Source organism: Pavona decussata, unplaced genomic scaffold, assembly GCF_977016875.1.
Source record: "Pavona decussata unplaced genomic scaffold, jaPavDecu1.1 SCAFFOLD_69, whole genome shotgun sequence".
Taxonomy (NCBI): domain Eukaryota; kingdom Metazoa; phylum Cnidaria; class Anthozoa; order Scleractinia; family Agariciidae; genus Pavona; species Pavona decussata.
The window spans coordinates 1,333,072-1,357,865 of record NW_028145488.1 but is presented as its reverse complement, the minus strand read 5'-3'; the positions used below and the strand labels follow the sequence as shown (position 1 = coordinate 1,357,865).

General features: G+C 39.0%; 2 protein-coding genes across 2 annotated transcripts; one reads left to right on the top strand and one right to left on the bottom strand.

Moving 5' to 3' along the window:
• Positions 1-668: 668 nt before the first annotated feature.
• LOC146477703 (ATPase ASNA1 homolog) lies at positions 669-13,798 on the bottom strand. Its single transcript, XM_085113178.1, has 9 exons — positions 13,638-13,798; positions 12,182-12,329; positions 11,035-11,092; positions 8,694-8,784; positions 7,729-7,879; positions 5,912-6,019; positions 3,762-3,906; positions 2,478-2,536; positions 669-879 (listed from the first exon to the last, which is right to left on the bottom strand). The coding sequence occupies exons 1-9, from the start codon at positions 13,763-13,765 to the stop codon at positions 754-756; spliced, it is 1,014 nt and encodes a 337-aa protein (XP_084969304.1). The 5' UTR covers positions 13,766-13,798; the 3' UTR covers positions 669-753.
• A 41-nt stretch (positions 13,799-13,839) lies between these two features.
• Positions 13,840-24,506, top strand: LOC146477702 (asparagine synthetase domain-containing protein 1-like). Its single transcript, XM_085113171.1, has 12 exons — positions 13,840-13,986; positions 14,118-14,330; positions 15,122-15,256; positions 16,152-16,292; positions 17,577-18,478; positions 19,080-19,305; positions 20,140-20,174; positions 20,986-21,151; positions 21,896-21,963; positions 22,445-22,528; positions 23,544-23,634; positions 24,117-24,506. Exons 1-12 carry the CDS (start codon positions 13,927-13,929, stop codon positions 24,297-24,299), a joined length of 2,304 nt encoding a protein of 767 aa, XP_084969297.1. The 5' UTR covers positions 13,840-13,926; the 3' UTR covers positions 24,300-24,506.
• The last annotated feature ends 288 nt before the right edge of the window (positions 24,507-24,794 follow it).

Sequence of the window (24,794 nt, the reverse complement as noted above, 5' to 3'; positions counted from 1 at the left end):
CAAACGAAGGTAAGTATCTTTTGTTTTGTTTTGTTTTGTTTTTCATTTCATAGTACATTCAACTCTCGCCTTGCGGACACCTCGCTATTACGGACAGCAGCTAAATCCCCGGGAAAAATAAATTATAGACGTATGACTGAAGTAAATTCCCGCTATTACGGACTCTCGTTATTAAGGGCACTAAATCGTGGTCCCAGAGGGTGTTCGCAACAAAGGGAGTTGACTGTATTGCTAGTCTGTATCATTTAGCAAACACTTACAGTCAATCCACGTCACGCGTGACCAGTATTTCCAAGAATGAAATGAACATTCGAATTCCTGTCTGCAATGTACGGCATTTGAATGAAATGTTGAACATTTCTCTGGAAATCTTTCCGAAAAAAACGCATTTACTGGAAAAAAGATTCAAAATACTTGCGAAAAAATAGTTATTTCTGAAATACTTGTAGCTGTAATGTAAAGAAAAACTCATAGCCTTATATCGTCAATAAACTAGGGAAATTTCTAGGAGAACTCTAAAATCTCGTTGGCGATGTTCAAAACTGACATGTAAATTTCAAAACTCCGTTCAAATTTCAAAAATACCGGTCACACGTGACGTGGATTAACTGTAACAAAAATACAGCACAATAAAAGTGCTGTGAAAAAAATTGGGACAACAAAAGATGGAGTCCAAGGTTTTGCTCTTTACCTATAATGGTTGCCGTAAGTACTTTACACCTGTGACGAAATTTTTTGTTGGGTGCGTGTTTATTATTGTTGTTCTGTGTAAGGCGTGATGAGATGTTTGGAAAACTGTTCGATTTGCTTTTGTCCGCGAACCTCGTCGGCTAAAAGCGGGAGCCGAACCACATGGAAGTCTTCATACAAATCTTGAATCTGGAAACAGAAATATAAACATGGATACAATCGATACAAAAAGGGAAAAAATTTGCTACCTGATTCTGTTAGAGACGTAATGGCACACAGGATAGACATCCGATGTCTTCTCATTATTGAAATTCAAAATAATAAACTTTCTCCAGTGAATGACAATTAATAGGTCATTTCCGAGTTGCTGTGAACCTCATTATGAAAGCGAGGGTAAGAGCAACTCTTTTAATATGAAAATTAGTTTTGTTTGCATATGAATGAAAACTGATTTTTAAAATAAAAACTTTGCACTAAGGCTCGGTGACAATGAGGTTCAAAGGAACTCGGAAATGGCCTATTAATAGGTCATTTCCGAGTTGCCATGAACCGCATTTTGAGCGAGGCTAAGTGCAAAGCTTTTCTTATCCAAATTAGTTTTGTTTGCATATGAATGAAAACTGATTTTCAAAATAAAAACTTTGCACTTACCCTCGCTTCATAATAAGGTTCACAGCAACTCGGAAATGGATTATTCCTGTCACGTCATCATTGTCCCCCCAAGACCCAGAGTCCTCAAGTTCTTCCGCCAGCGGTTGGCCGTCTGGAGGGGGACTGGGGAAATCGATTGATTGGCTGCCCTGTTAAGGGTTCTGCCTTTCATTTAGGTAGGTTGCTTAGCTATAAGATATTAACGACAGTGCTTCCAAATTTTGCGCAGGCTATGACTATGCGGGAAAAGCAGATCTATAGCATCCAAAAAGAAAATTGGGGGTAACCCCGCATTCTTTGGAGACAATTAAGCAACATTAATTCTAAAAGCGCTAAAATACAAAACAATGTTTCGCATTTTTCCCTTAATTGAAGCTTTACTATCACTGAAAAGTGTGTGGTTACCTCTAATTTTCTTTACGGATTCCAATAACCCTTGCCAAAACCTGCTTTTCCCGCGTACTTATAAACCACGCAAAGATATCTCTGTTTAAGCGGGCAACGCCGTTAAGAACCCGACTTTCACGGACCATCTCGAGATGCGCAGAATGCATGAGCAGTAGCAAAAGGAGCCACAGTCCTTAATTCGTTTTTCACAACGCTGGCATTTTTTTACCGCAGGATTTCGGCCGTGAAAAAATTCCAGTACCTCAGCCTTTGTCCAGGTGACTCACCACTGGCTAAGACCCTAAGGATTCTGGATATTATTAATACATTATTAATATGACTTTCACAATTTTGTAAATCAGTCCTACGATTAGAGAGCGAATAGGCCATTTCCGGGTCGGTGTGAACCTCATTATGAAAGCGAGGCTAAGTACGGCCATTTTGAATAAACCTTCTCAAACTCATTTATGATTCATGGCGAGAAAACAAGGGAACTCACTACTGATGGAGGTTTGGAAACGTCATCAAATTTGGTGAGGCTTGTCCTTTGAATTTCTCCAAGAATTATTACTGGTTTAAGAAGCTTTATCAGACACTCGAAAGAGTGTCTCATCCGATTTCTCAACACGTCGAAGTGGCTTTAAAAAAATCGACTGCGCCTCGTTTTTTTCAAACCAATTCGCGGTGTTGAGAAATCGCACGAAACACTCTTCTTTGTGTTTGATGTATTAGTTCCAACTTATCATTACCTGTTCAAGATATTTTTTTTGGATTCTAGCTCTTGCTTCGCATAAAGAGCAGGTTGCACCTACGAGACAGAAAAACAAAAAAGGTTAAAGCCACGTGACAATACGATACGTGATGCGCGCGCGAGTAATGCTTCTCTTCGCTTATTCGACGCGCAGGGGAAGTCGATTGCGACACACACGCGCGAAAGCACAAAAAAAGTCCGACGCGTTTCCACGTAATAGGAAATCTTACCATACACTCGCGCGTTTTTCTTGTTCCCTTATCCCTGACTGGAATGAAGGAGGACTGTCGATAGTCTGGACTGAGAAACCACGAGACGCATTTCCACGCGCGCTGAACTGTTCCTAGCAACTACCCACCCCACCCTCCCCCAATCGCGGCCACGCCGCCCTGTTTTAGGATTTAAGAATAAGACTGGAGACGAGTCAGTTCCCGCGCGACTATCCCTGGGGCGAATACAGGAACTGTTCAAGGTTTAGGTGAGAAAACACGTGTTGCCTTCCCGCTCGTTGTCGCTTGTGCACTCAGGACTACGAGGAGAATATTTAACAATTACCCAGCGAAATCGCGCAGAATATCGCCTGATACTAAGCTGATGAGGCCGTAGGCCGAGTTGGCTAAAATTTGGGGATATTCAGCAAGATTGAGCAGGATAATTATGCGTTCCAAAGTTCAAATGGAGACTAGGGACGAGTTTTCAAATTTTCATTTACCCTAATCAGAAATTGGAGCCCATCAGAAGAAGGATCATATTAAAATTAGTTAATCAAGTTTAAGGTTCTGTCATTAGATTGCAACCATGTAGAAGGCTTTCAAAAATCGGAAAAATTTGAGACTTTGTATGGATTTGAGGGACGTCATCTCAGAATTATGGAATGTGGGTGATCTTTGACAGGTTGATCACAGCCTGGTTACTACGCAATGAGACAACCAAACTTGGTAAACTTACTAATGTTTTTGCGATTTTTCTGGCGATGAGGTTCATTTCTTCAAATGACGCAACTGATTTGAACAATGTGGAAACTAGGGCCCAGTCCCTTGATGAACTTCGGAACGGGCAGTTGTTTTGTTATTCAACACACTGACAACAAAGCACAGTTTTATTGCAGAAAAGCTGGGGACGATCTTTATTTTGCCATTTTTCTCCCTGACACACGAAATTTCGTGTATCGCAGGATATCTGTTGACTACGGATGACGAATATTGAGTGCGCCATGACTACATTTGGGCAGCGTTACAATGTGTTGCCGAATAATAGCTAGCCTTAACTGTAAAGTCCTTACCTTTCTTTTTGTCTGGGAAAACCAGTTGATTGACAATTATATTACGCGTGTCGATTTCTGCCTTTGTGAGCTCTTGAACTAGTCTTTCTGTCTCATAGAGCGATAAAAACTCCGCTATACACACGCAGACAAACGTTGTGTGATCCTAAAAAGAAGAAAAAAATTGACACGTCAATACACGAAGAGATACAATCAAGAGCCGTCCGCTGATCATTGAGCCTCATAGTCGCGGACGCTCTTAAAGATTGTCACGCATTCTTCCTGTCGGGGAGGAATGCGTGACAATCCCTAAGAGCGTCTGCGTTGGAAGCTACTGATTACAGTCAACTCCCTTTATTGCGGACACCCTCGGGACCGGGGTAAGTGTCCTTGAAAGCGAAAGTCCGTAATAGTGGGAATTTATTTCAGTCAAGCGATTGTATTCTACTTTTTTTTGGGGGGGGGGGAGGGGGGGGGATTTATCTACTGTCTGTATTATTGGTGTGTCCGTAATAGCAAGGTGTCCACTAGACGAAAGTTGAATGCTTTCCTCGTTGTAAGATTCCTCGGGCTACTTTAAGCATTGTAATGAAAAAAGTAAATTGACGGTAAGGTAATTTTTTTATTGACAATGAGTAACAAGGGGAGTGTTGTCTCGAGCCAGAGGCTCATGATGATAAAGTGCTTGAGAATAATCCAGATCGAATCGGAATTTAGAAATGTTGGCTTTTGAGGAGCGGGGAAAACTGGAGTACCCGGAGAAAAACCTCTCGGAGCAAGGACGGGAACCAACAACAAACTCAACCCACATATGACGGCTGGTCTGGTAATCAAACCTGGCCCGCATTGGTGGGAGGCGAGTGCTGTCACCACTGCGCCATCCCTGCTCCCCCTAGAGACGACCATGGTCTTTACGTACTCATCTTTTAAAAGCAGTTGCGAAAGAAAGGCTGGAGAAAGATTCAGACTTGAGTGGGATTCGAACCCATGACTTCTACAAATACTGTAACCTGCGATCACGCTTTTTCTTTTTGAGACGTAGGGAGGAGGGAGGGCATGATCGCAGGTTAATTCTTTTACTACACGACGGTGAATTTTTCATTCTCTTTCTTAACTTGAACGCCACTCCTACCAATTTGGTTCCTGGGTAGTTCGCCGTTTCTGTAAAAGTTGAACGAGTTGGAACAAATGAAATAAAGTTATATTTTCAGGTGACGTTTTCGTTGACGTTGCCGTCGTCGCTGCTTTTAAAAGATCCCTACTGTCACGTTGTCAGCGTGCAGCGAAAATGGCACATTCAGCCACTCAAATGAAAGAGGACGAGGCAGGTAAAAACACAGAAAAAAGATCGCAAGAAGTTCAGAAAGCTGAAAACTGGGGGAAAAATGCCGGACTTTCATTCTGCCAACACAAGAGTGGTTTTACACCAATGTGGCCCGGGGTCGATTAAAGGACTCGGCGTCATATGTGGGTTGAGTTTGTTGTTGGTTCTCGTCATTGCTCCGAGAGGTTCTCGTCCGGGCACTCCGATTTTTCCCTCTCCTCAAAAACCAACGCTTTCAAATTACAATTTGATTTGGAAAGTGTCCCCAATTAGTGATCGGCGCTAAATACGTTGACACTTCAACAAAGTGATTTATTTATTTATCTTGTTTTTGCGAGCTTTGATAACGTATCCCTCCACTATTTTGTCACCGGGGTATTCTTAGTATTCAAAGAGGTCTTCAGAACGAGCTTGTGCAGCATTGCCGCAATCTTAGCTCCCTTCCAAACTAACGCGGTTTCGTTTGAAATCCCATACTTGTTGGACAGATAAAAACAGAGACCTTTGAAAACGGTGACGCAAAAAGCGTCAAATACCATCGGTTCCAGTCCAAATCGGAGCATCCATCCAAGATGGTGGATGGTCTTGTGATGTTAATACATGCGCAATCCCAGGTTTTAGAGCGTTTTTGTGTGGATAGGTAAAAACAATATTAAAACGCTGGTGTGGATGGAGCCTTAAAGTGGAGATTTCCCTGGGGATAAGACGAGCGAAAGAGGCATACCAGTGCGCATGTACATACAAGGTCTCTTACATAATCTTATAATTCAACTACACCGTATGAAGAGAGAAAGCTTTCATAGATTCATAGCGTACCACTAGGGAAAAGGATGGATAAAAGACATACCGGATTTTTAAACTGTTCACTGACTTGCTTGATAACAGGTAATGTGTCTTCTAGCTTGTCCGCCATGTGATCTGCACTCAAGTCGTGCATACCAAGCATTGAACCAAACTAACAAATAGAAATTCAAAATGACGTTTATTAAGACTAGCCAATCAAATCAACCACCACTGACAGATGTTTGGCTTATCAACAGCGTTGATAAGGTTAACCCTTTCCTGCCCAAGAGAGCCATATGGCACAAGACACAATTATGAGCTCAGTATTTGGTCAATTTGTGTAAAATTTGCACAACCAAAAGATCTTTGAAAGATCTATAAATTGAAGGCATAAAATCATGCCCCCCTCCCATATGAGACTTGATTTACCACCCCTCAAACTTTTGGATTTTTTTTCCTTTCTACGTTAAGGGTCCAGTTGATATCTTACAACAAGCAATGCACTGAGAGCTGTACATTAAGCTATAGTTTAGGGGATACCCAGTATGTACAACGAATAGGAATTTTTTCAATGTTTTTCTTCTTTCGTTTTGGGCTTTTCTCACTCTTATATGTGACCTCCTCCATCTCTGTTGGTGTGATTTATAACATACTCCAGAAAATACCTTTTATATGGTATATCACATGTGGTCTCCCAGTTCATAGTTAGCGATTTAGAAAAATTCGCCATTTCCCTCGGGCAGGAAAGGGTTAATTGGCCATCGTAAAGAGATTCGAGTCGGCTGAGGTTTCTAGCATTAACCCGTCAGAGGGCTATCCAATGAGTTATCCAGTGAGTCCGTCTTTTAATAACTACTGTACTAACATCGGTTATGGCTAACCACGTTTGATTGAAAGATAATGAAATAATAGTAGAGTATCTCCTTTACAACAATCTGGATGTAATATATCTTTAGTTAACTTTCCAATTATTACGTACTACATGTAGTATCCCCAATTAGCGCTGCTTCAGCGCTAGAATTTACACTTGTATGACACTTAAATAAAGGTTTATTTATTCAATCCTGAACACACAGGAAAAATAATTATTCAGGTTTCACTAATGAGTGTTTCTATACCCACTCTGAGGAATGTGCTGAATGAAATGCAAGTTAGAATAACTCAGACAGACAAATTTAACAAATGGACGGCAGTTTTCTATGGTCTATACTCTTATATTTGATCAGCAGGGATTTGCTAAAGCAAAGGCATAGAAAAAACCAGGAAAGATTTATTGCTCGACATTTCGGGGTCATCCGCGCCAAGGTGTTTGTTTTGGCCGTTTTTTCTAATTTATGCTTATCTTGTACCTTTCCTTACTTGCATGCTTTTTAACTAGTTTCTTGATAATGGAGTCACGATGGCCCCGGAACGTCGAGCAATAAATCTTTCCTGGTTTTTTCTATACTGTTATAGACCTGAAATAACGCCATAAAAGTTTCAAAACCACCAGCTGCAGCTAGGTGCTTTCACTGCAAGGTTTTTAACATTTTACAGCATCATTTCATGGTCTATAAGAGTATGGGCCAAAGAGAACTGCCGTCGACCTTTTTTTTCACAATAACATGGAAAAAGTACGAGTGGAATTGGCTTTATTTTCAGTTGAGGAAACGCGCTTACATCTGATGCCGCTTTTATTGTCCATACTCTTACAGACAATAGTCAAGAGCCAACCAGTGCGCAGGAATTTTGACAGTTATTGTAAAAAGATAGATGGATGGATGGATATGCTTTATTAATACCTCAATCAGAGTATAAAACTGAACTGCTAAGGGCTTACAAGTAATGCTAATAAAAGTAATAACAATAATCTACAATTATTGAAAACTATCGTTAAAATACCTGAGAAACGAATGGTCCTATACTGTTTTTGAGGGTCAGGATTTTTCCAAGGGATTTCTCAATAATGGATGGAAATGCCAACAGCCTCAGAGTGTGGCCAGTCGGTGCTGTATCAAACACAACTACACTGAAATCCATGGAGTTAACCAACCTGTCAACAACAACAAAAAATAAACAAATTAATAAATAAATAAAAACATCATATAACTGCCAGCTCTCACGCCTTGAGGTTGAAAACTTCAATCTCACGCCAGCTCATGCTTACGGACCAATTTCTCACACCTGGTTAAAAATGTGAGATATTACAACCTTAATTGATACACTTTACAAATATATGTTAAATCAAACCAATGAAAGAAACGAAAAGTCCATGTAAAATGAGTAAATGACGATACTTTCCCTGAAATCGATGATATTTGAAGGTCCGTATGGAGTATAATCATTGTCTTGAGAACATCAGAATTATTGAATTCGGAACGTTTGTCCTGAAAAATCCTGGCACTCCCAGGATAAAAACCTCATGCTTTTGAGTCAGAAAAAGTACATGTAGGCAGGGCAGGTATAATTATCATTATAAGGACAAAACTTAACAAACGGAGTGGACACTTAAGGTGCTTACCATTTGAAGAAAAAATCCGGTTGGTGTAACTGTTACATAAATTTAAATTACCTTACCATTTGATTTCAAACCGAAATTTTCAAACCGGATTTTTTGGCAAAATGGTAAGCACTCTTAAAGTGGTTCAAGAGTCTTTCAATGTACAGTACACCTTGAAATAACCTGATGGCTCCGGACCTGAGACCAGAATGATACATTAAAGTTTAAGCGTCAAGTTATAAGCATCGTCTCTTGTAAGCAAGGTTATTTGTATGGTGTTGCAAAGTGAAGAAAAATCTCACGACTTGAGCTAGTTTTAAGCAAATTCTTAATAGAAGAAACTTTGAATGTTCTGTGTTCTACATACCTCATGACTTCAGCAAAACTCATGGCTTCATCAATACCAGGGAATGCTCCTAAAAGCTCTTTCACCATATTTTTGCCCATGGACATCATATCTAAAAAAAAAAATGATTGAGATGAATGATGATGAACATAAAAAATGATTGGATAGTTGTTAAAGAGTCATTTAGACAATCATTTTGTACTTGTATCTTCTTGATCAAACCCTTTTGCATAATTTGCAATTGAGGGGCTCGGAGCATACCAACCTATGGTGCATAATTTTCAGATCGCATTTTGCTCTTTTAGCTCAGATTCACCAGAGGTTTTGCAAGTGGTCTCAAATTCCCTCAAGAAATGCTGCTCCAATGTTTTATCTGCTGCTTTGCACTGCATTTCAGGCGCGTAGGAGGGGGGGTTCGAGGGGTTCGAACGAACCCCCTTGGAAGATCAAAAATGGCGGAAGAAAAAGCACAATGAGGAGGTTGAACAACTACATGAGGTGTACCATGCGAGGGAGTAGAATGTCCGCCCTGGTTCTAATGCATATCAAATATGATATGCCTGTCAATCTTGACGAGATAGTCAATTTGTTCGAAGCCAAGGCCTACACCCGAGAATGATGCAGTTTACCAGCTTGGTGTATGACTATCAGCAGATCGAATAGCTATCAGAACTTGACAGGGCGCGGAATGTACATTGAACTTTCTTGTTTAAGTTGAAACAATTATGCCGTAGAAATGATGTATATAGCTTAAGAAGCTGCTGTAAAACAAATTTGTGATTTGCCTAAAGTGGGTCTCAAAATGCAGGAAATGAGGTTTCTGGGAACCTAGATTTTCAAAAATTTCAGGGGGAGCATGCCCCCGGACCCCCCTAGTAAGAGCGCCTCCGGTGCTCAGAAAGATTTGGGGCTCAACAGACACCCCTATCTAACCCTTTCCTACGCGCCTGCATTTTGTGATAAAAATGGAAATCTTGCGCATAATCATAAGTTTTTAAATATGTACAAGAAGTGCAAAACCGCAGATAAAACATTGGAGCAATATTTCCTGCACGAATTCAAGGCCACATGCAAAAATGCCAGTGAAGCAGAGCTAAAACAACAACATTAATGACAGATAAAAAGGTACTATAGATCAATTACAGGGGGAGCAGGTTTGGCACAGTGGTGAGAGCACTTGCCTCCCACCATTGTGGCCTGGGTTCGGTTTGTTGTTGGTTCTCGTCCTTGCTCCAAGAGATTTTCTCCAGGTACTCCAGTTTTCCCCCTCTACTCAAAAACCAACACTCTAAATTCCAATTTGATCTGGATAGTGTCCCCAATTAGTGCTCTGTGCTAAATACGTTAACACTTAAATAAAGTGATTTGTTTATTTTATTTATTTACTCTGCATCTTAATACAGTCAAACCTCCCGTAAGCGACCACCCATAATGTTAAGGATATGTGGTCGCTTACCAGAGGTCGGACCACAGCGGGATCTAAATTTCGGGTAATTTACACATAGTAATTGCGAAGACCAAACCCTTTTGCTAGTGTTTATCGAAACCCAAAGTAGTAACTTCTCTTTAGACTGTCTGATTTATTAGCAAACAGTAAACGGCATTTTTGCAATGTTAAATTTTGAGCTTAAAACATCTACAACTTTCACGTTTGTTTGTTACATAATCCAGTTGACGTTCTTTATCGCCACAATTTTTCTGTTAACTAATCAAAAGGTTGAGAGAGTCATCACCGGTCATGCATGTATAGCATGCTATTTACAAGATAAGAAAGTTTCTTTTCTACAAGGGATTCAACGTGATGTAAGTTTATTTCAGTGTACACTAGAGTGCACGTGTATGTCATCAATTTTATTGTTTCAATGCTAAGCTATTTCGGAAGACACTTCCGGTAGCTCCGGCTGTGAGATTTTAATACAGCGTCCGCTGTAATGATGTGGGTCAATATGTTACTGCGACAGAGAGAAACAGCAGATTGTGTGTTAATTGGTCGCCTACGGGAGGTTAAAAACAGTTGAAAATTTTAAACAATCATCTCTAAAAGTGGTCGCTTATGAGAGGTGGTCACTTACGGGAGGTGGTCACCTACGAGAATTCCATCTATAGTGATTTGACTTGAAAACTTTTGGTATTTTAGAGAAGTGGTCGCTAATGAGAAATGGTCACTTATGAGAAGTGGTCACAAAGGGAGGTTCGACTGTATTTCCCTTTGTCTCAGATTATGGTGATGAATATTGCACAACAGAAAACAAAAATTAAACTGGTTTGAGAAAATTCAAAGCAAAAAAATATATATTTAAACACAGAACATATATCAATAATATTATTATATTACAACATCTCTGCCTAATTATCTAATTACCTGGCTCATCAAAAATATCATCTGGAAGCTGGGAAAATCCAACATTAGGATCAATTTCCTGAAAGAGAAGAGACAGTATTGTTACTAAGGGTAACCACCACTGTTGCAATAAATGGATGTTAAATTGTAATAAAAAGTGTCCAATTTAGAAATTGGAGATAGGGAGCAGGGGTGGTGCAGTGTTGAGAGCACTTGCCTCCTGGAGTTAACGTTATGTATGGGTTGAGTTTGTGGCACGTTGGTTTTTGCCCCAGCTCTGAGAGGTTTTGTCTGGGTACTCCGGTTTTCCTCCCTCCACAAAAACCAACATTTCCAAACTCCAATTCGACCAGGAATGCCATTCACCTTTGAACATGTATCTATAGACACTAAGAGAGCTCTTTACTGCTCCATAGTTAAAAAATAACTGGATATTATTATTAACCCTTTAATCCCTAAGAGTGCCAATTTGCACATAATGCCACAACTCTGTCAATATTTGACAGATTTCTATGAATTTTTTACACCAAGATGGTCTTGTGAAAATCTACTCATTAAAAGGATAAAAACTTAACCCCCTCCCATATCTGGTATGGTTGATCACCCCCATAACTTTTCAACTTTTTTCCCCTAGAAGTTGTGGGTCTTAAGACATCTCTCACATTAATGAAGATGTTAAGACCTGCAAAATAGCTATAGTTTAGGGGTATACCTAATATACTCCAGAATTGGGACGTTTTTGAAGTTTTAAATTTTTACGTTTTAAGGCCATTCATCTCAAAGCCATAACTTTTCTCGTTCATAATTATATCAGTTATGAAATACACTCATGAGTAGCTTTAAAATGGTATATCATACATGGACATTGAGCTTGTAGTCTTGGATCTGGAGAAAATGTCATTTTGCCTTAGGGGTTAAAGGGTTAAGGGTATTCTTCTGAGGGGATATAGAAGTTGTGGTTCAAAATTTTTTTTTTTGGATTCAAAATTTTCAAACCAGTTTGATTTTCATTTCCCTTTGTCTCAGATTATGGTAATGCATACTGCACAAAGGAAAATGAAAATTAAACTGGTTTGAAAGAGTAAAACCAAACAAAACATAGCACAACAACATAGATATTTTCTGGAATCACACAAATGCGAATTCAAACTATTAGCCAAGTCTTTACCATGGCATAAAGGTTGTGGCGGCCTTTCACTTTTGTTGGGATATTGCCAAACTTCTGGTCAAATGCATCTGATATATTATGAGCAGGATCCGTTGAGATTATGAGGACACTGTCTCTGTTTTTAGCAAGTTGTAGGGCAATACTGCAACTACAAAAATACAAACATTAATACTGAATAAATACGTAAATACTAATTTTGCCCCATGCTGCGGACATTTGAATTTGACCGTGCAGAGGACTGGGTCCATTTGAATTTAACTGCGCAGAGTACTGGGTCCTAGAGGAGACGCCATCTTGTATTCAAGTTTCAGTTATGGTATGTGGTGATGTTTATCAGAGTCCGTTCATCAGGGTCCGTGTAACCTTTGCTCATTTATTTATTTTGCCACACCACAAATACAATGTAAGCAAAAAAAAAAAAATAGAAAAAAATAGATGTACCAATGGCGAGGAGACCTAAAGGAAACTATGAAGCTTATATTAATTAGGTCTCCTCAGTTATTATTTTACAAGATGAAATTAAAAAAGAAGATAAGAACACGACGACGGATACAATTACAATTTCATACAATTACAATGTCAAACGGAAGGGTATTCAACTACATGTGACAATTTTTGTAGTATTCCACTTTGTTGAGTAAACGGTGAAGAAAAAGCAATGTAATCCTTCTGGAAAGGTACAAAAAAAACATTCCTGTTTAATTAATTTGGTGTGGTTCCAATATTTACTACAGCTCAGATCACTTAGTACCAGCACAGATAATTGAAGCTCAATTAATAACGAACGCGATATCCTCCCAACACCTTTTCCGCTGCTGGGAAACAATCTAAAAGTCTCGGAGATTGTTTTTTTTTTGGCTTGACTTTATTCAACTTCAATCTTCCTTAATCTACCTTCGATAACAGGAGTTAAAAACGTACATTTCAAATTACTTCATTACTTTTAATACAAGTCATTACACGGTTTTGTTATCCCCCAGGTGGGGATATTTTTATCAAATTTGAGCTATTTTCCAGTCCCAGGGGTCGGGAATTTGACCAAAAAATTGCAACAAAATTCAAATGCCGTTCCTTTGCCCATACCCCCCCACCCCCTCTCCATCTTAACATTGATACCTGCTTAATAGAGAAAAGTAAGATAAAGAATCAGAATGATAATAAATTCAATTTAGTCAACACTCAATACCATAACCTTAAAAAAGCTTTCAAAACAACGAATGTTGGCTATCCGAAAATTTACAATTTAAGGTACATATAAAACGATCTCTAAGTTTAGTTCCTACCACAAAAGAAACCAAATTCTCTTTGGTTAGTGAAAATTTTGCTGTAACGACAAAACTAGAATATAAAAGAAATGGATGCAAATTATACCGTTTCGACAGAAATTCCCCCCGAAATACTTCTCTCATGCTGAAGTAGAATGCAAGACTCGCGATGACTGCCGACTCCTGCTTACCTACAAGTTGTCTTCCCCACGCCACCTTTCCCACCAACAAACACCCAACGCAACGAATTCTGAGCAATGATATTTTGAACTGATGCTTCGAGGGGTTCGAAATTGTCTTCCATGTTGGCGGCCGCCATCTTAGATGTTGAAAATTTTGAGTGCTAATGAGAAGGACTGGGAGTCAGTTACTAAAGAGACCACTGTCCAGACATATCATAGGCGCCGCATAAGTGATTTTCAAGATGGCGGACGAACAAGACGATTTTGGCTAAAATGAATTAGAGTAAAACTGTTTACGATGTGTGGAATTTGCTGCTGTCTTTTCGTAGTTAATGAGAGCTCAAGGAGTAATTTTCAGGTTTGAGAAGTATATAGTCTTTTCTTCGTAATTTTCGACTGGTGATTTAGATTATTTTAATACGCTTATTTTGCCTTGTCTGTTTGTCAAATATGCCTTTTATTTTTACCAAAGAGAAACCCTTTCCTCAGATTTTTTTAGATTCCTTACTTCCCCATCTTGAAAGAAGAGGACCAGATCACACAGGGAGAAAAGATTTTGATAGTAAAACTGACCAAGGAACATGTTACTTGAGCCTTATTGGTACGGTGCTTCATTTAAGAGGCAAGAGGACTCCTCAGCCATTAATCGATGAGTGCGGAAATATCTTGTTATGGAATGGAGAAATATTTGGCGGACTTGAGGCAAGCTATGATTATGTGAATCCAGTGGATCATGAAAGTGATCGAGACTTTATTTAGTTCATGATCACTGATGTAGTTACTGAAAAGCCCTGAGGGGAATTGCTATTAATGTATCTTATCTTACAAGTGTCTTAAGTGCACTGCTGTGCATGAAGTAGTAACTTGAGTGAACCTTGTGGGGGGAGGAGTACCCTTCAGAATTTTTGGAGGGGGGGGGGGGGGTATGTACTCCCTGGTCCTCCAAACCCTAAATGCAAGATTCCACCAGCTTTGGCCAATGGTCATCCCAGTAAAAAGTAATGTTTTGTTGTCTGAATGCTCAGTCACTGAGTCACTGCAAGGGAGATACATGTATAATGAAGGCTCACATAGAATGAGAGGCATTTCACCAAGATATCCCCCCTCCCCCAGGCCAAAAGCAGTACAACCTTAGCCCTTAGGGCTCAGTTGTTTGAAATGTTAATCCATGATTAAAAGTTAACCAAGGTCTTTATCTCACTGGTTTAAAATTGTTTTTGAAAGCTAATGTTAAGATGATGGTAAAGACAAATGTAAGTCAAAACAGTGAGACAGAAATCTCTTTGAAAAAATCTTTTTTGATTGGTAATAACACTTGATTCAATGTGCACATTAATCCAGGATTTGCTTAGACTAGCACTATGAACAACTAAATCCAGAAGATCTACACTTGAAGATTGCATTTTTTCCGCAGATCCCTAGTGCAAGAATAAAAGTGAACACAACATGAACCTGATTAACTTAAAATCCTGATTTTATTCTCTACTTTTCAGGTAAAGGAGAATGAAAATGATTCTTTGGTCTTGCTAAACATTCTTTCCAGCCATGATTCAGACATCAGGCATTCTGAGCACATTCTTTCCACAATGGCTAAGGTTCAAGGTCCTTGGTCATTTGTGTACTGGCAGGTAAAGTATTGTGACCTTTAAGATGACTTTAAAGAAAACTTCAAGAAACTTGCTATTGAATTTGTGCTTTTCAGAGTGCTTAGTGACAGGTTTTGTTTTGATTGATAGATTTCGCTTTTGTTTGCCTTGTTTAAGAGTGTGCATGCATTGGCTAATTTGTAAAATTTGAAATTGATACTGCGGTGTATCTGTCAGGCGAGCAAAATAAAGCGAGTTGGATTTTGGATTGAAGCTCGGTTGTTGCATGATCTTATTGAGGGGTTTTTTCGGACTTTTGGGGAATTTTAGGACTCTTGACTTTTTGGAACATCTCCTGAACATAAAGTGTGACTTCTGTTGACTTCTATGATGGTGTGTTAGGTGACTCATTGGTCAGGAGGTTACATGTAGCATGTTGGCTTCTGATTTGATGGTTGGCAGTTAAAATCCAGGCCTTTTGTGACTTGTGCTTAATTATATATTTTAATTTTGCTTTGAACACTAAATAAATGCAAATTACTAAATAAACTGAATGTTTTTCAGTAGCCCCTATGTCAGGACTGTCTATTCTTTAAGTTGAAGTCACATTTTCTAACAACAGATAACAAACTTGTTTTTTATTAATTAATTAATTAATTAATTAATTTATTTATTTATTTATTTATTCATTCATTTGAGCCTGAGACAGGTGGGATTACTCATAACATAACGTAACGTAACGTAAAGTAACATAACGACAACATAATGTACATGTGATTGCCAGACAGAACAATCAAGTTGGTTGGGATGGACTTTACCTCTGTCTGTCTTTCTTTTTATTCATTGTAACCATAGGATTATGTCATAAATTTGTTTCTCTGACAAGATGCTTCATAATTCTCATTCATAGATACACTTTCATTTGCAATTCTTTTAGGAAGCTGAGCAGAAGCTATGGTTTGGTCGAGATTATTTTGGGCGTCGTAGCTTGTTATGGCATCTTCCCTCAAACTCAGATGATGTTTTAGTGGTAACTTCTGTGGCTGAAAGAAACTCTATTACAAGTGATACAAATCTGGTAAGCATTCAGTTCTCCAATAATTTATATCTACTGTATTATATCCTTTTTGACTTGCAGGCTGAAATATGATGAGCATTGTTTCAAGTTACAAGGAATTTGATTTACAGCATATCCTCAGTATCTGGAAAACCGACCTGTTTTCTTTAGATGTCAATTTTTTTTTACTTTACCTTGGCTGTTTTAAATATTTGTTTAAACATTGGTTGTATCAGAGCTAAAAACTGTTCTGTAGCTTTTATTTGAATGATCACACTAACGGATTTGCCCTTCAAACGCAAAAGATAGAACTGCATTTCGGAGACCTGGATATCCATTCAGACTGCGGCCCAGTGAAGCATATCTTCGGAGGCATTTTCATCTGAGGATGGAACGAATGTGAATTGTTACAGTGACTGGAATAGAAAAGAATAGAAAGAAACCATTTTGAAATAGGAGTGAAAACTTGTCCATTCTTTTTACGCTTCCCAAAGGAGCAGAATGACTCTAATGGCATTTTCATGATTCTAGAATGAAAATGGCATTCCATTTTCATGGAATGGCTCCCCCAAAAACGTGCCAATAATTTCCAATAGATTCATAATGGTAATGTATTTATATACCGCACATATCACATAGTCTCATGGCGGTTTACAATTCTTCTGTGGAGTGAGATCGGATATCAGCATGTAAACACTAACCCAACCCGCGCATGAATCAGAGATAGAGATAGACCACCACACCAAATCTTTTCGAACAGTGTGTGGGTTCTTAAACGTCCCACAGATTATTAGGACCTCCGGATTTCAAGTCCGTCGCCCTAACCACTCGACCACGCTGCCTCCACTTATTTATTATTAGTTCCCTTATTGCGCTTCATTGATGTACAGTGTTTACCCTCGGCAGTGTTTATAGCACAAGTGCTAGTGGGGCCGAGCATTAAACTTCATAAAGAAATAATACAAATTGAAAATAACATGGTTAAAAATCCCAACTGGCAGGAGGCAGACCAGCTGGCTATTTACAAGCGCCGCCGAGGAGTTGAACTTGGGGCTACCGAGAAACAACTCCAGCTAGCGGTCAGAGCGGGACTTGAACCCGGGACCTCCGGATTTCAAATCCGTCGCCCTAACCACTCGACCACGCTGCCTCCACTTATTTATTTATTTATTTATTTATTTATTTATTTATTTATTTATGTAACCGGTTAGCGGTTATTCCTCTGCTTCCCTTATTGCGCTTCATTGATGTACAGTCAAAAACCAAGCCGGTGGATTAATAAATGCTTTTTTTTTGTTATTTCAGCATTTTGAAGAAATTCCTGCGGATGGCTTGTATTGTGTAGATTTACGGCTTGAAAGAAGTGAACAAGATTACAAACTTCCTTTAACAATCAATAAATTCGACTGGAAGTACACCAACAAGGATACACAAGATCCGTTGTTCTTGATGTGTCCTATTGTGTCCTTTAACAAGCGAATGCCTAACGAGCAGGATTTGAAAGTTATTGAAGAGAACAGGCGAAGATTTTGCCCGCAAAAGAAGGAAGAAATGAACGAAAACTTTGGAAAAGAACGTGAAACATTAGTTGCACAAGATAGCAGTACACAGGGAGCAGTCGAAGAGCATGTGGTTGAAAACAATATTTCTAGTCTTGAAATTGCTGAAAATAAAACTGAGTTAGAGAATGTGGGAATCAGAGGCGCGAGTTGTAATTCTGATAAACAGCAGCCGACTCTTGAAGATTGCGCCAGTGGCTTAAATGCAATGTTTAGTGCGGTTCACACAACGTCGTTAACAAGAAATACTGAAGTGGATGTTCCCAAGGTTCAGTTTTGCCACGAATCAGCTGGGATTTTAACTGACTCTGAAGGCTCCCAGAAATCTTGTGTTGGAATGCCAAATGATATTTTGACTCCAACTGAAGCCAGTGACAGGAAAACTATCACAAAAGGAAGCAGTCAAAGTAGTTTACATAGAGCTAAATTGAATTCGACTTTTAGCGAGGCTAGAGACAAGTTTCTCGCTGTTCTTGGTGAAGCAGTGAAGAAGCGTGTTTTTAACTTACCAAGAACAGAAAGCGATCCAGTTCCGCAGGGCTCGCAGGAAGCATCATCCAATTTGCCCTTACAGGTGAAAGATGCTCGAGTTGGTATTCTATATTCGGGTGGAATTGATTCAATGATGATTGCAGCTTTGGCTGACAAGTAAGTCGATTACAGTCATTGTTTGAGAGCTTTATATTCCTCGCCATTTTAATAAGGTCGTATCAGATCAAAATGTAAATCAGTACTTTTGATTTGATTTGTGACATATTCGGTGATGGAATATTTGGGCGGCGATGCGTTTGGTGGAAGATGAAGCGCAAGATGTTTATGGCGCTTACAGTGCAGTAAAATTGGGTCCGGATTAATTAAAAAGCTGGGTTGACCACACATTTTTGCGCAAATGTAAAGATGCGTACCATATTCGCTTCTCCGGCCCCTATCTACAATTTTTGTAACGAAATACTTATACCCTCGCTAAAGCCTAAACGAAATATAAAATATTGTGGTTTCGAATCGGGTTTTAAGATCCTTGAGGGCGTTGAACCGGGCCCGTGCAAACTAAACGTTTTTCCCGTGTAAAAGACAGTAGACCAGCACTTTTCAAAAGCTCTATTTTCACTGGACCCTTGTAACCTGCAACTCAGTCTGGGCCACAACAAAAGCGGTGCCATTTAGTTTGAATTTCAGCGCAGCTTGACCCAAAAAGAAAAAATCCCATCGACGTAACACCCTGCTTTAACAATCCCGAAATTTTTCACAGATTTGTTCCTGCATGTGAAGCCATAGACCTTATCAATGTCGCATTTGAACTAAAATCGCAACCAGACAATCAGCAAAAGAGGAGTGGAAAGAAGGGAAGAATGAAACAAAACAGAACAACAAAACCAGTAACGAGAAACTTTAGTGTTCCTGACAGAATAACGGGATTATCAGGTTTGGAAGAGCTACAACTCATTAACCCAGCGCGGCAGTGGAATTTTGTTGAGGTAAACAGTCATATCTTTGCTCATTCCCTCAGTAAACTAAAGCAGTGAGGTTTGTATCAAGACAAAGTTACTGCTAGTCTCGTTTCCAATCAAAGGCCAGGTCACTAAGCACACAACTTTAGATGAGCTATTCTCGAGCTTTAGTCCTCCGCTGCAAACGAAAACCACTTTTACAGCACAATGAAAATCACCACCGCTAAGTACTGTTCAGTATTCGTAGGCTTAGTTTGAGTAGTCGCGCAAACAACAAAAACAACAGCAAAAAAAAAATAATAATAATAATTCAAAAAGTCAGCCACTGTGTGAGTTTGTTCCACGTTTTAAACAGTTTCACAGGAAAGTACAGTGTACTGCTCAGTAGCTTTCATTTGAATGGTCACACTTTAGGATTTCGTTCAGACTCAATCGTTAGAACCACCTTGACAGCATAATAAACAGTACCGCAGGAAAGTGCTGCTCAGTAGCTTTCATTTGAATGGTCACAATTTAGGATTTTATCCACAGACGTCTAACGAACTATTTTCTACAAAAGAAAATACCGCTCATAGAGAACAGATTATTTTTGTAATTCCAAACACAAAATTTGTTCGCTGGAGCAGTCTAAATATATATTTTTTTAAGTTATAAATTTTAAACAATAATCTTAAATAGAATTCGAACAGACAATTTTCGTTGCTCTGAAGGACCATAATGCTGGACAAGCTATTTTTAGCTATTTAAAAATATTTATATTCATATTAAAGATTATTTATTGCCATTTAAAAATATCGCTATGATGGCAATCGCTACATTGCCATTTTAATTTTCAATTTCTTCTTTTCGAAATACCTGAAGGTTGATGTAACGCTTGAAGAATTGAAGGAAATGAGGTATGATAAAAAAGATGTCTTTGGAAACGTTTTCAATGCTAGGTCGGCCACGATTCTGCCGTAGCCTTTTCCGTTTAATCCCCGCACTGTTTTGTGTTTTTATGAGACGATTTGGTTTCCAATTTGAACACATCATGTCACTTTTGGCCAGTGGCTATCATACTTAGCTAAGAAGCTATATGTACTTGCCAAAAAGGTCAGTCTGTATTTTCGTAAAGCCAACAACGGCTCGTCAAATGAATGTAAATATATGAAACATATATTTTGAACTGCGGACCAGCTCCCAGTTGGCTTGATAACTCAATTGGTAGAGCACGGCAACGGCATCACAGAGGTCATGGGTTCGAATTCCGTTCAAGCCTGAAATATTTTCAGGCTTTCTTTCCGCAACTGCTTAAGTTGCGTACTTACTGCGAGGATCTTTCCTCTATTTGAACAGCTTGTCAGTTGGGGAATAAAATTCTCTTTGCTAAAACTTTCTGCAACTTGATCTGGGAACACAGGTGACAGCGTTTTAAGTTTACGTGTTCTCGTTGTTAAACAGTTAAAATATATCCCCACGCCGAGGATTTCTGTTCAGTAACTGAAAGCTTGATTGCTATGGCATACGTCAAGAAAAAAAAAAGCAAATTTGAGATTTATGAGGCAACCTTTTTCAATCTTCCCCACTTTTGACTATCTGTCCATTCTGTCTTTAGTACTTTGTTTGAGGTTTTCGTCTAGGATTTCACGTTAAAGTTTTATACATGTAACGTGTTCAGGAAATTGTGTCACATGTGGCGTGAGTGTAACGCTTTCTTCACTTACTCAGATCCCGTCATATCAGCCACCTTGTGTCCCCCCTGAACACAGTACTGGACGATAGTATTGGCTGTGCGTTGTGGTTTGCTGCCCGGGGGAGGGGACGTTTACGCTCCTCCTGCAGGAAGGATACTCTAGCGGAGAACGAAGAAGAAACATACACAAGCAAAGCCAAGGTATAATCACAATACTTTCGCCTCCCATGTTAGTTGTCTTTACTGATTTGTTATTGATTCTCCTTTTTAGTTTGAATAAGTTTGCGAGGATGGAATCTGGTTGAGTGTTGAGAGTTGATATCAGTTCTTTAATTTTAATACTCCTTTGCCTTGTTAGAGCCATCCTAACACACCTTTTCGCTGCAGTGCTTCTCAGGAAGAGTGGCCTTACCTTCTCACATTAACACTCTTTTTGATGCGTACTTGTCCTCCAAGATACCATGTCACATTTTAATAGGCTTTCTATAATTCTTGGCTGCGAGTGAATTTTTTCCAGATTTGCCTTCTTCTTTTTATGGCCTGTTTCTCTGGTTTCATTCTAAAACATTTATCAGTTAGGTTCAACATGTTTTGCTAGTTTCATCTTTAACATGTTTTACTGGTTTCACTCTCTGATCATGTTTTATTGCTTTCACCTCTAAAATGTTTTTCGGGTTTTACCTCTAACAGGATTTACTGGTTTCACCTTTAACATGTTTTACTGGTTTCACCTCTTACATGTTTTACTTTTTTCACCTTTAACATGTTTTACTGGTTTCACCTCTAACAGGATCTACTGGTTTCACCTCTAACATATTTTACTTGTTTTGCTTCTAACATGATTTGCTGGTTTCACTTGTAACATATTTTACTGGTTTCACCTCTCATAGTAGCATGTTTTACTGGTTTCATCTCTAACATGTTTTGTTGGTTTCATTTTAACAGGTTTTACTGGTTGGTATGGGAGCTGATGAGCAACTTGGAGGATATGCTAGGCACAGAACTCGGTTCATGTAATCAAATAACTTTATACTTTTATCATTTTGTTCTACTGCGTTAATTTGTTTGTTTTGTTTATGGGTAGGATTTTACAACAATCTTAAACCAGCGACGTACGGATTCGACAATTTCTCGTTTTCTTGCGAACGGCCGCGCATTTTTTTTTGTTGCAAAATAAGAATCGGGGGACTGATTAACAGAGCTATCTGAGAATAAGATGCATCCAAGGGATTGTTCGAGTAATTTCATTCCGGCAGAAGAAGAAAGTGAGATCTAACTCGATCATTGTTTGAATACAACGTGTTGTTTGGAAACAATCCAACAATCCTTTACCTTACATAGAGGGCTTTCTTAACTTTGGGTAGCTTCGTAAATTCTGTCCCTGAAGTTTTCGAGTTCATAGATCTTCAAACGATGCCATTCACATTTGATAAGATAAACCCGAAAACAATGATCTTGAGTATTGAAGCCATTTTGTGTTACTTTTTATTTCAGTAATGAAGGATGGTCGGGTTTAATGGACGAAATGGAAATGGAAGTGAAGCGAATATCAAAACGAAACCTCGGCCGCGATGATAGGTCAGTTTTTGCTTCATACAGCTTGGAATAAATGTGATAGCATATTTTGAGCCTGGTGAATAAAATGAGAATGATGTATTGTTCAGTAAGTGACACAGGCATACTCGGGTGCCTGTGTCACTTTACTGAATGATAAATCATTCTCATTCATACAGCCTGTAAGCCCGACTCGGGCACTATCATATTTTTTAGTAAAATGCCACCAATTGCAATTGTACGACTACATCGAAAAAAGAAAGAAAAGTAATTCTATAGAGCAAAACAGATTAAGAAGTTTTGGAATAAAGTGCATGATTACAAAGAAAAATTACGGTTCATTACATTGATTTCGGACCAGGGGGTGCTGAAATCAAATCTACCATTCTGTGAGATTTTTAAAGCCATTATTTTGTCTCAGGCTGCCAGTTGATGTTTTTGCCTTCAAAACGTTTTCTTGCCGATTTTTCTACCTTGTCACTCTAATTTCAATTAAAATAACGTAATTGTGTTATTAGTTTTTCAAACCTTTTAGCGTTTTCTTGTATAGACTATATTTTAATTTTCTGAGCGTGAACACCTCGCATAGGAACTGTGTCCCGCTTTGCGCCCTTCCTGATCCTTCCTGTGTATTTGCTCCAAGCTTTACTCCCAATCATGGCGGATTTTCTTGCTTTGTTTTCATTCCAGTTCTTATTAGTTTACTGTGATGGTATGCGTCAGTTAAATTATTTCTTATTTTGGAAGGAGCCAGTTGATGAATGCTTGTACCTTCTTCTTTTAAAGTAATTTTACAAACTCTCTCGTGATCTTATGGGAATTTGTGCCTTGTATCTTCCGCTATGTCGGCTGCCTTAGACAAAAAAAAAAATCTATTGTTTTGGAAGATCAACACCACGATTCAAAATTAAATACACTTGACACTTTATAAAACGGGGCAAGTAATACTTCACTTTAACCCCATCTAGGCCGTGTTTGTCAGCTGCTGTTAGTCGCAGTTCGTACTTAGGTTAGTAACTGTCTTATTGATACTTTCTAGGTGTATATCGGATCATGGCAGGGAAGCAAGGTTCCCTTTCCTCGATGAAGAGGTTGTCTCGTTTCTAAACAGTCTGCCCGTTTGGATAAAGGTTAAGTGACCTGGCATTTGATTCTTAATATAACTTACAGTTATAATTATTCTAGCCAAAATGCATTGTTATTTGTACCCTTTATGTAATATTGCAAACACGAGAAGGTGTGTTTCATCAGACATCCAAGCACTGAGAAGTGGGTTGAGAGTGAAGAGGGGTGTTTGACATGTAATTCTAAGAGAAATTCAAGGCTAAAGTTGGCAAGATTTTATGGTAATTAGGAACACATATCCAAGCCACAATCACAGTAGTGATTTTCTTTGTTTTCCGTTGATGAATTATTTAAAATGAATTTGAGAAATTGATGTCAGTTACTGTTGCCTGAATTCTCTTCAAGTTCGTTGTGATAATGAGGAGTTTCCTAACCTCATTTCTAGGCCTCAAGCTTAAATATGTGGAACAAGCCTTTATATTTGCAAACCATGTGAGATATGCTCACTCGATTGAAAACTGACAAAGACTGTCTCCTTTGATTGCAGACGGATCCAGGCCTGCCGCGGGGGACTGGGGAGAAACTATTACTGCGTCAAGGTGCGCGGTTGCTTGGCTTGACGTCGTCATCGGAGCTGCCAAAGCGAGCGATTCAGTTTGGATCTCGGATCGCGAAATTGGAAAGCAATGGTGAGAAAGGATCAGAGGCCTGCGCTAGATTGGAGTTCTAAACAGCTTGAACACGCATCTGTAGAGCAAGAACGTTCAATGTTGAACAGTGACAATAACAATAGAAATACCTCTATATTCTAATGCGGATGCTGAGACCTTTGGTTATGAATCAGAAATGTGTGAGCATGAAAATTACTTGCCTATCCCGCATTTTTGTTCATTTATTTTATCTGCTAAGAAAATAAAGATGTACAAATGTATCCTATAACAAGAGTCCATGACTACGAGTTTCTATCTTTATTTTAAATTCCTTGGGTCAGTCCTTTCTCACGAAAAGGTATGGCGTATTACAATGTAATTATCATTGCTCTTGTTATGAGAGCAAAATACTGTGGGAGCAGGGATGTTGCAGTGGTGAGAGCACTCGCCTCCCAGCAATGTGGCTCGGCTTCGATTCCCGGACCCGGCGTCATATGTGGGTTAAGTTTTCTGTTGGTTCTCGTCCTGTCCCCGAGAGGTTTTTTCTCCGGGTACTCCGGTTTTGCCGTCTCCTC

Bases quoted from the DNA above. Each gene is read 5' to 3' on its own strand.
- LOC146477703 (XM_085113178.1), bottom strand. From the start codon at position 13,765: ATGGCGGCCGCCAACATGGAAGACAATTTCGAACCCCTCGAAGCATCA. The intron at 8,785-11,034 runs GTAATTAGATAA...TTTTTTTTTTAG, and splicing joins TGATATTTTTGATGAGCCAG to ATATGATGTCCATGGGCAAA. The intron at 3,907-5,911 runs GTATGTCTTTTA...TCTTCTTTTTAG, and splicing joins GTGAACAGTTTAAAAATCCG to GATCACACAACGTTTGTCTG.
- LOC146477702 (XM_085113171.1), top strand. From the start codon at position 13,927: ATGTGTGGAATTTGCTGCTGTCTTTTCGTAGTTAATGAGAGCTCAAGG. The intron at 14,331-15,121 runs GCAAGCTATGAT...TCTACTTTTCAG, and splicing joins AAATATTTGGCGGACTTGAG to GTAAAGGAGAATGAAAATGA. The intron at 21,152-21,895 runs GTATAATCACAA...TCATTTTAACAG, and splicing joins CATACACAAGCAAAGCCAAG to GTTTTACTGGTTGGTATGGG.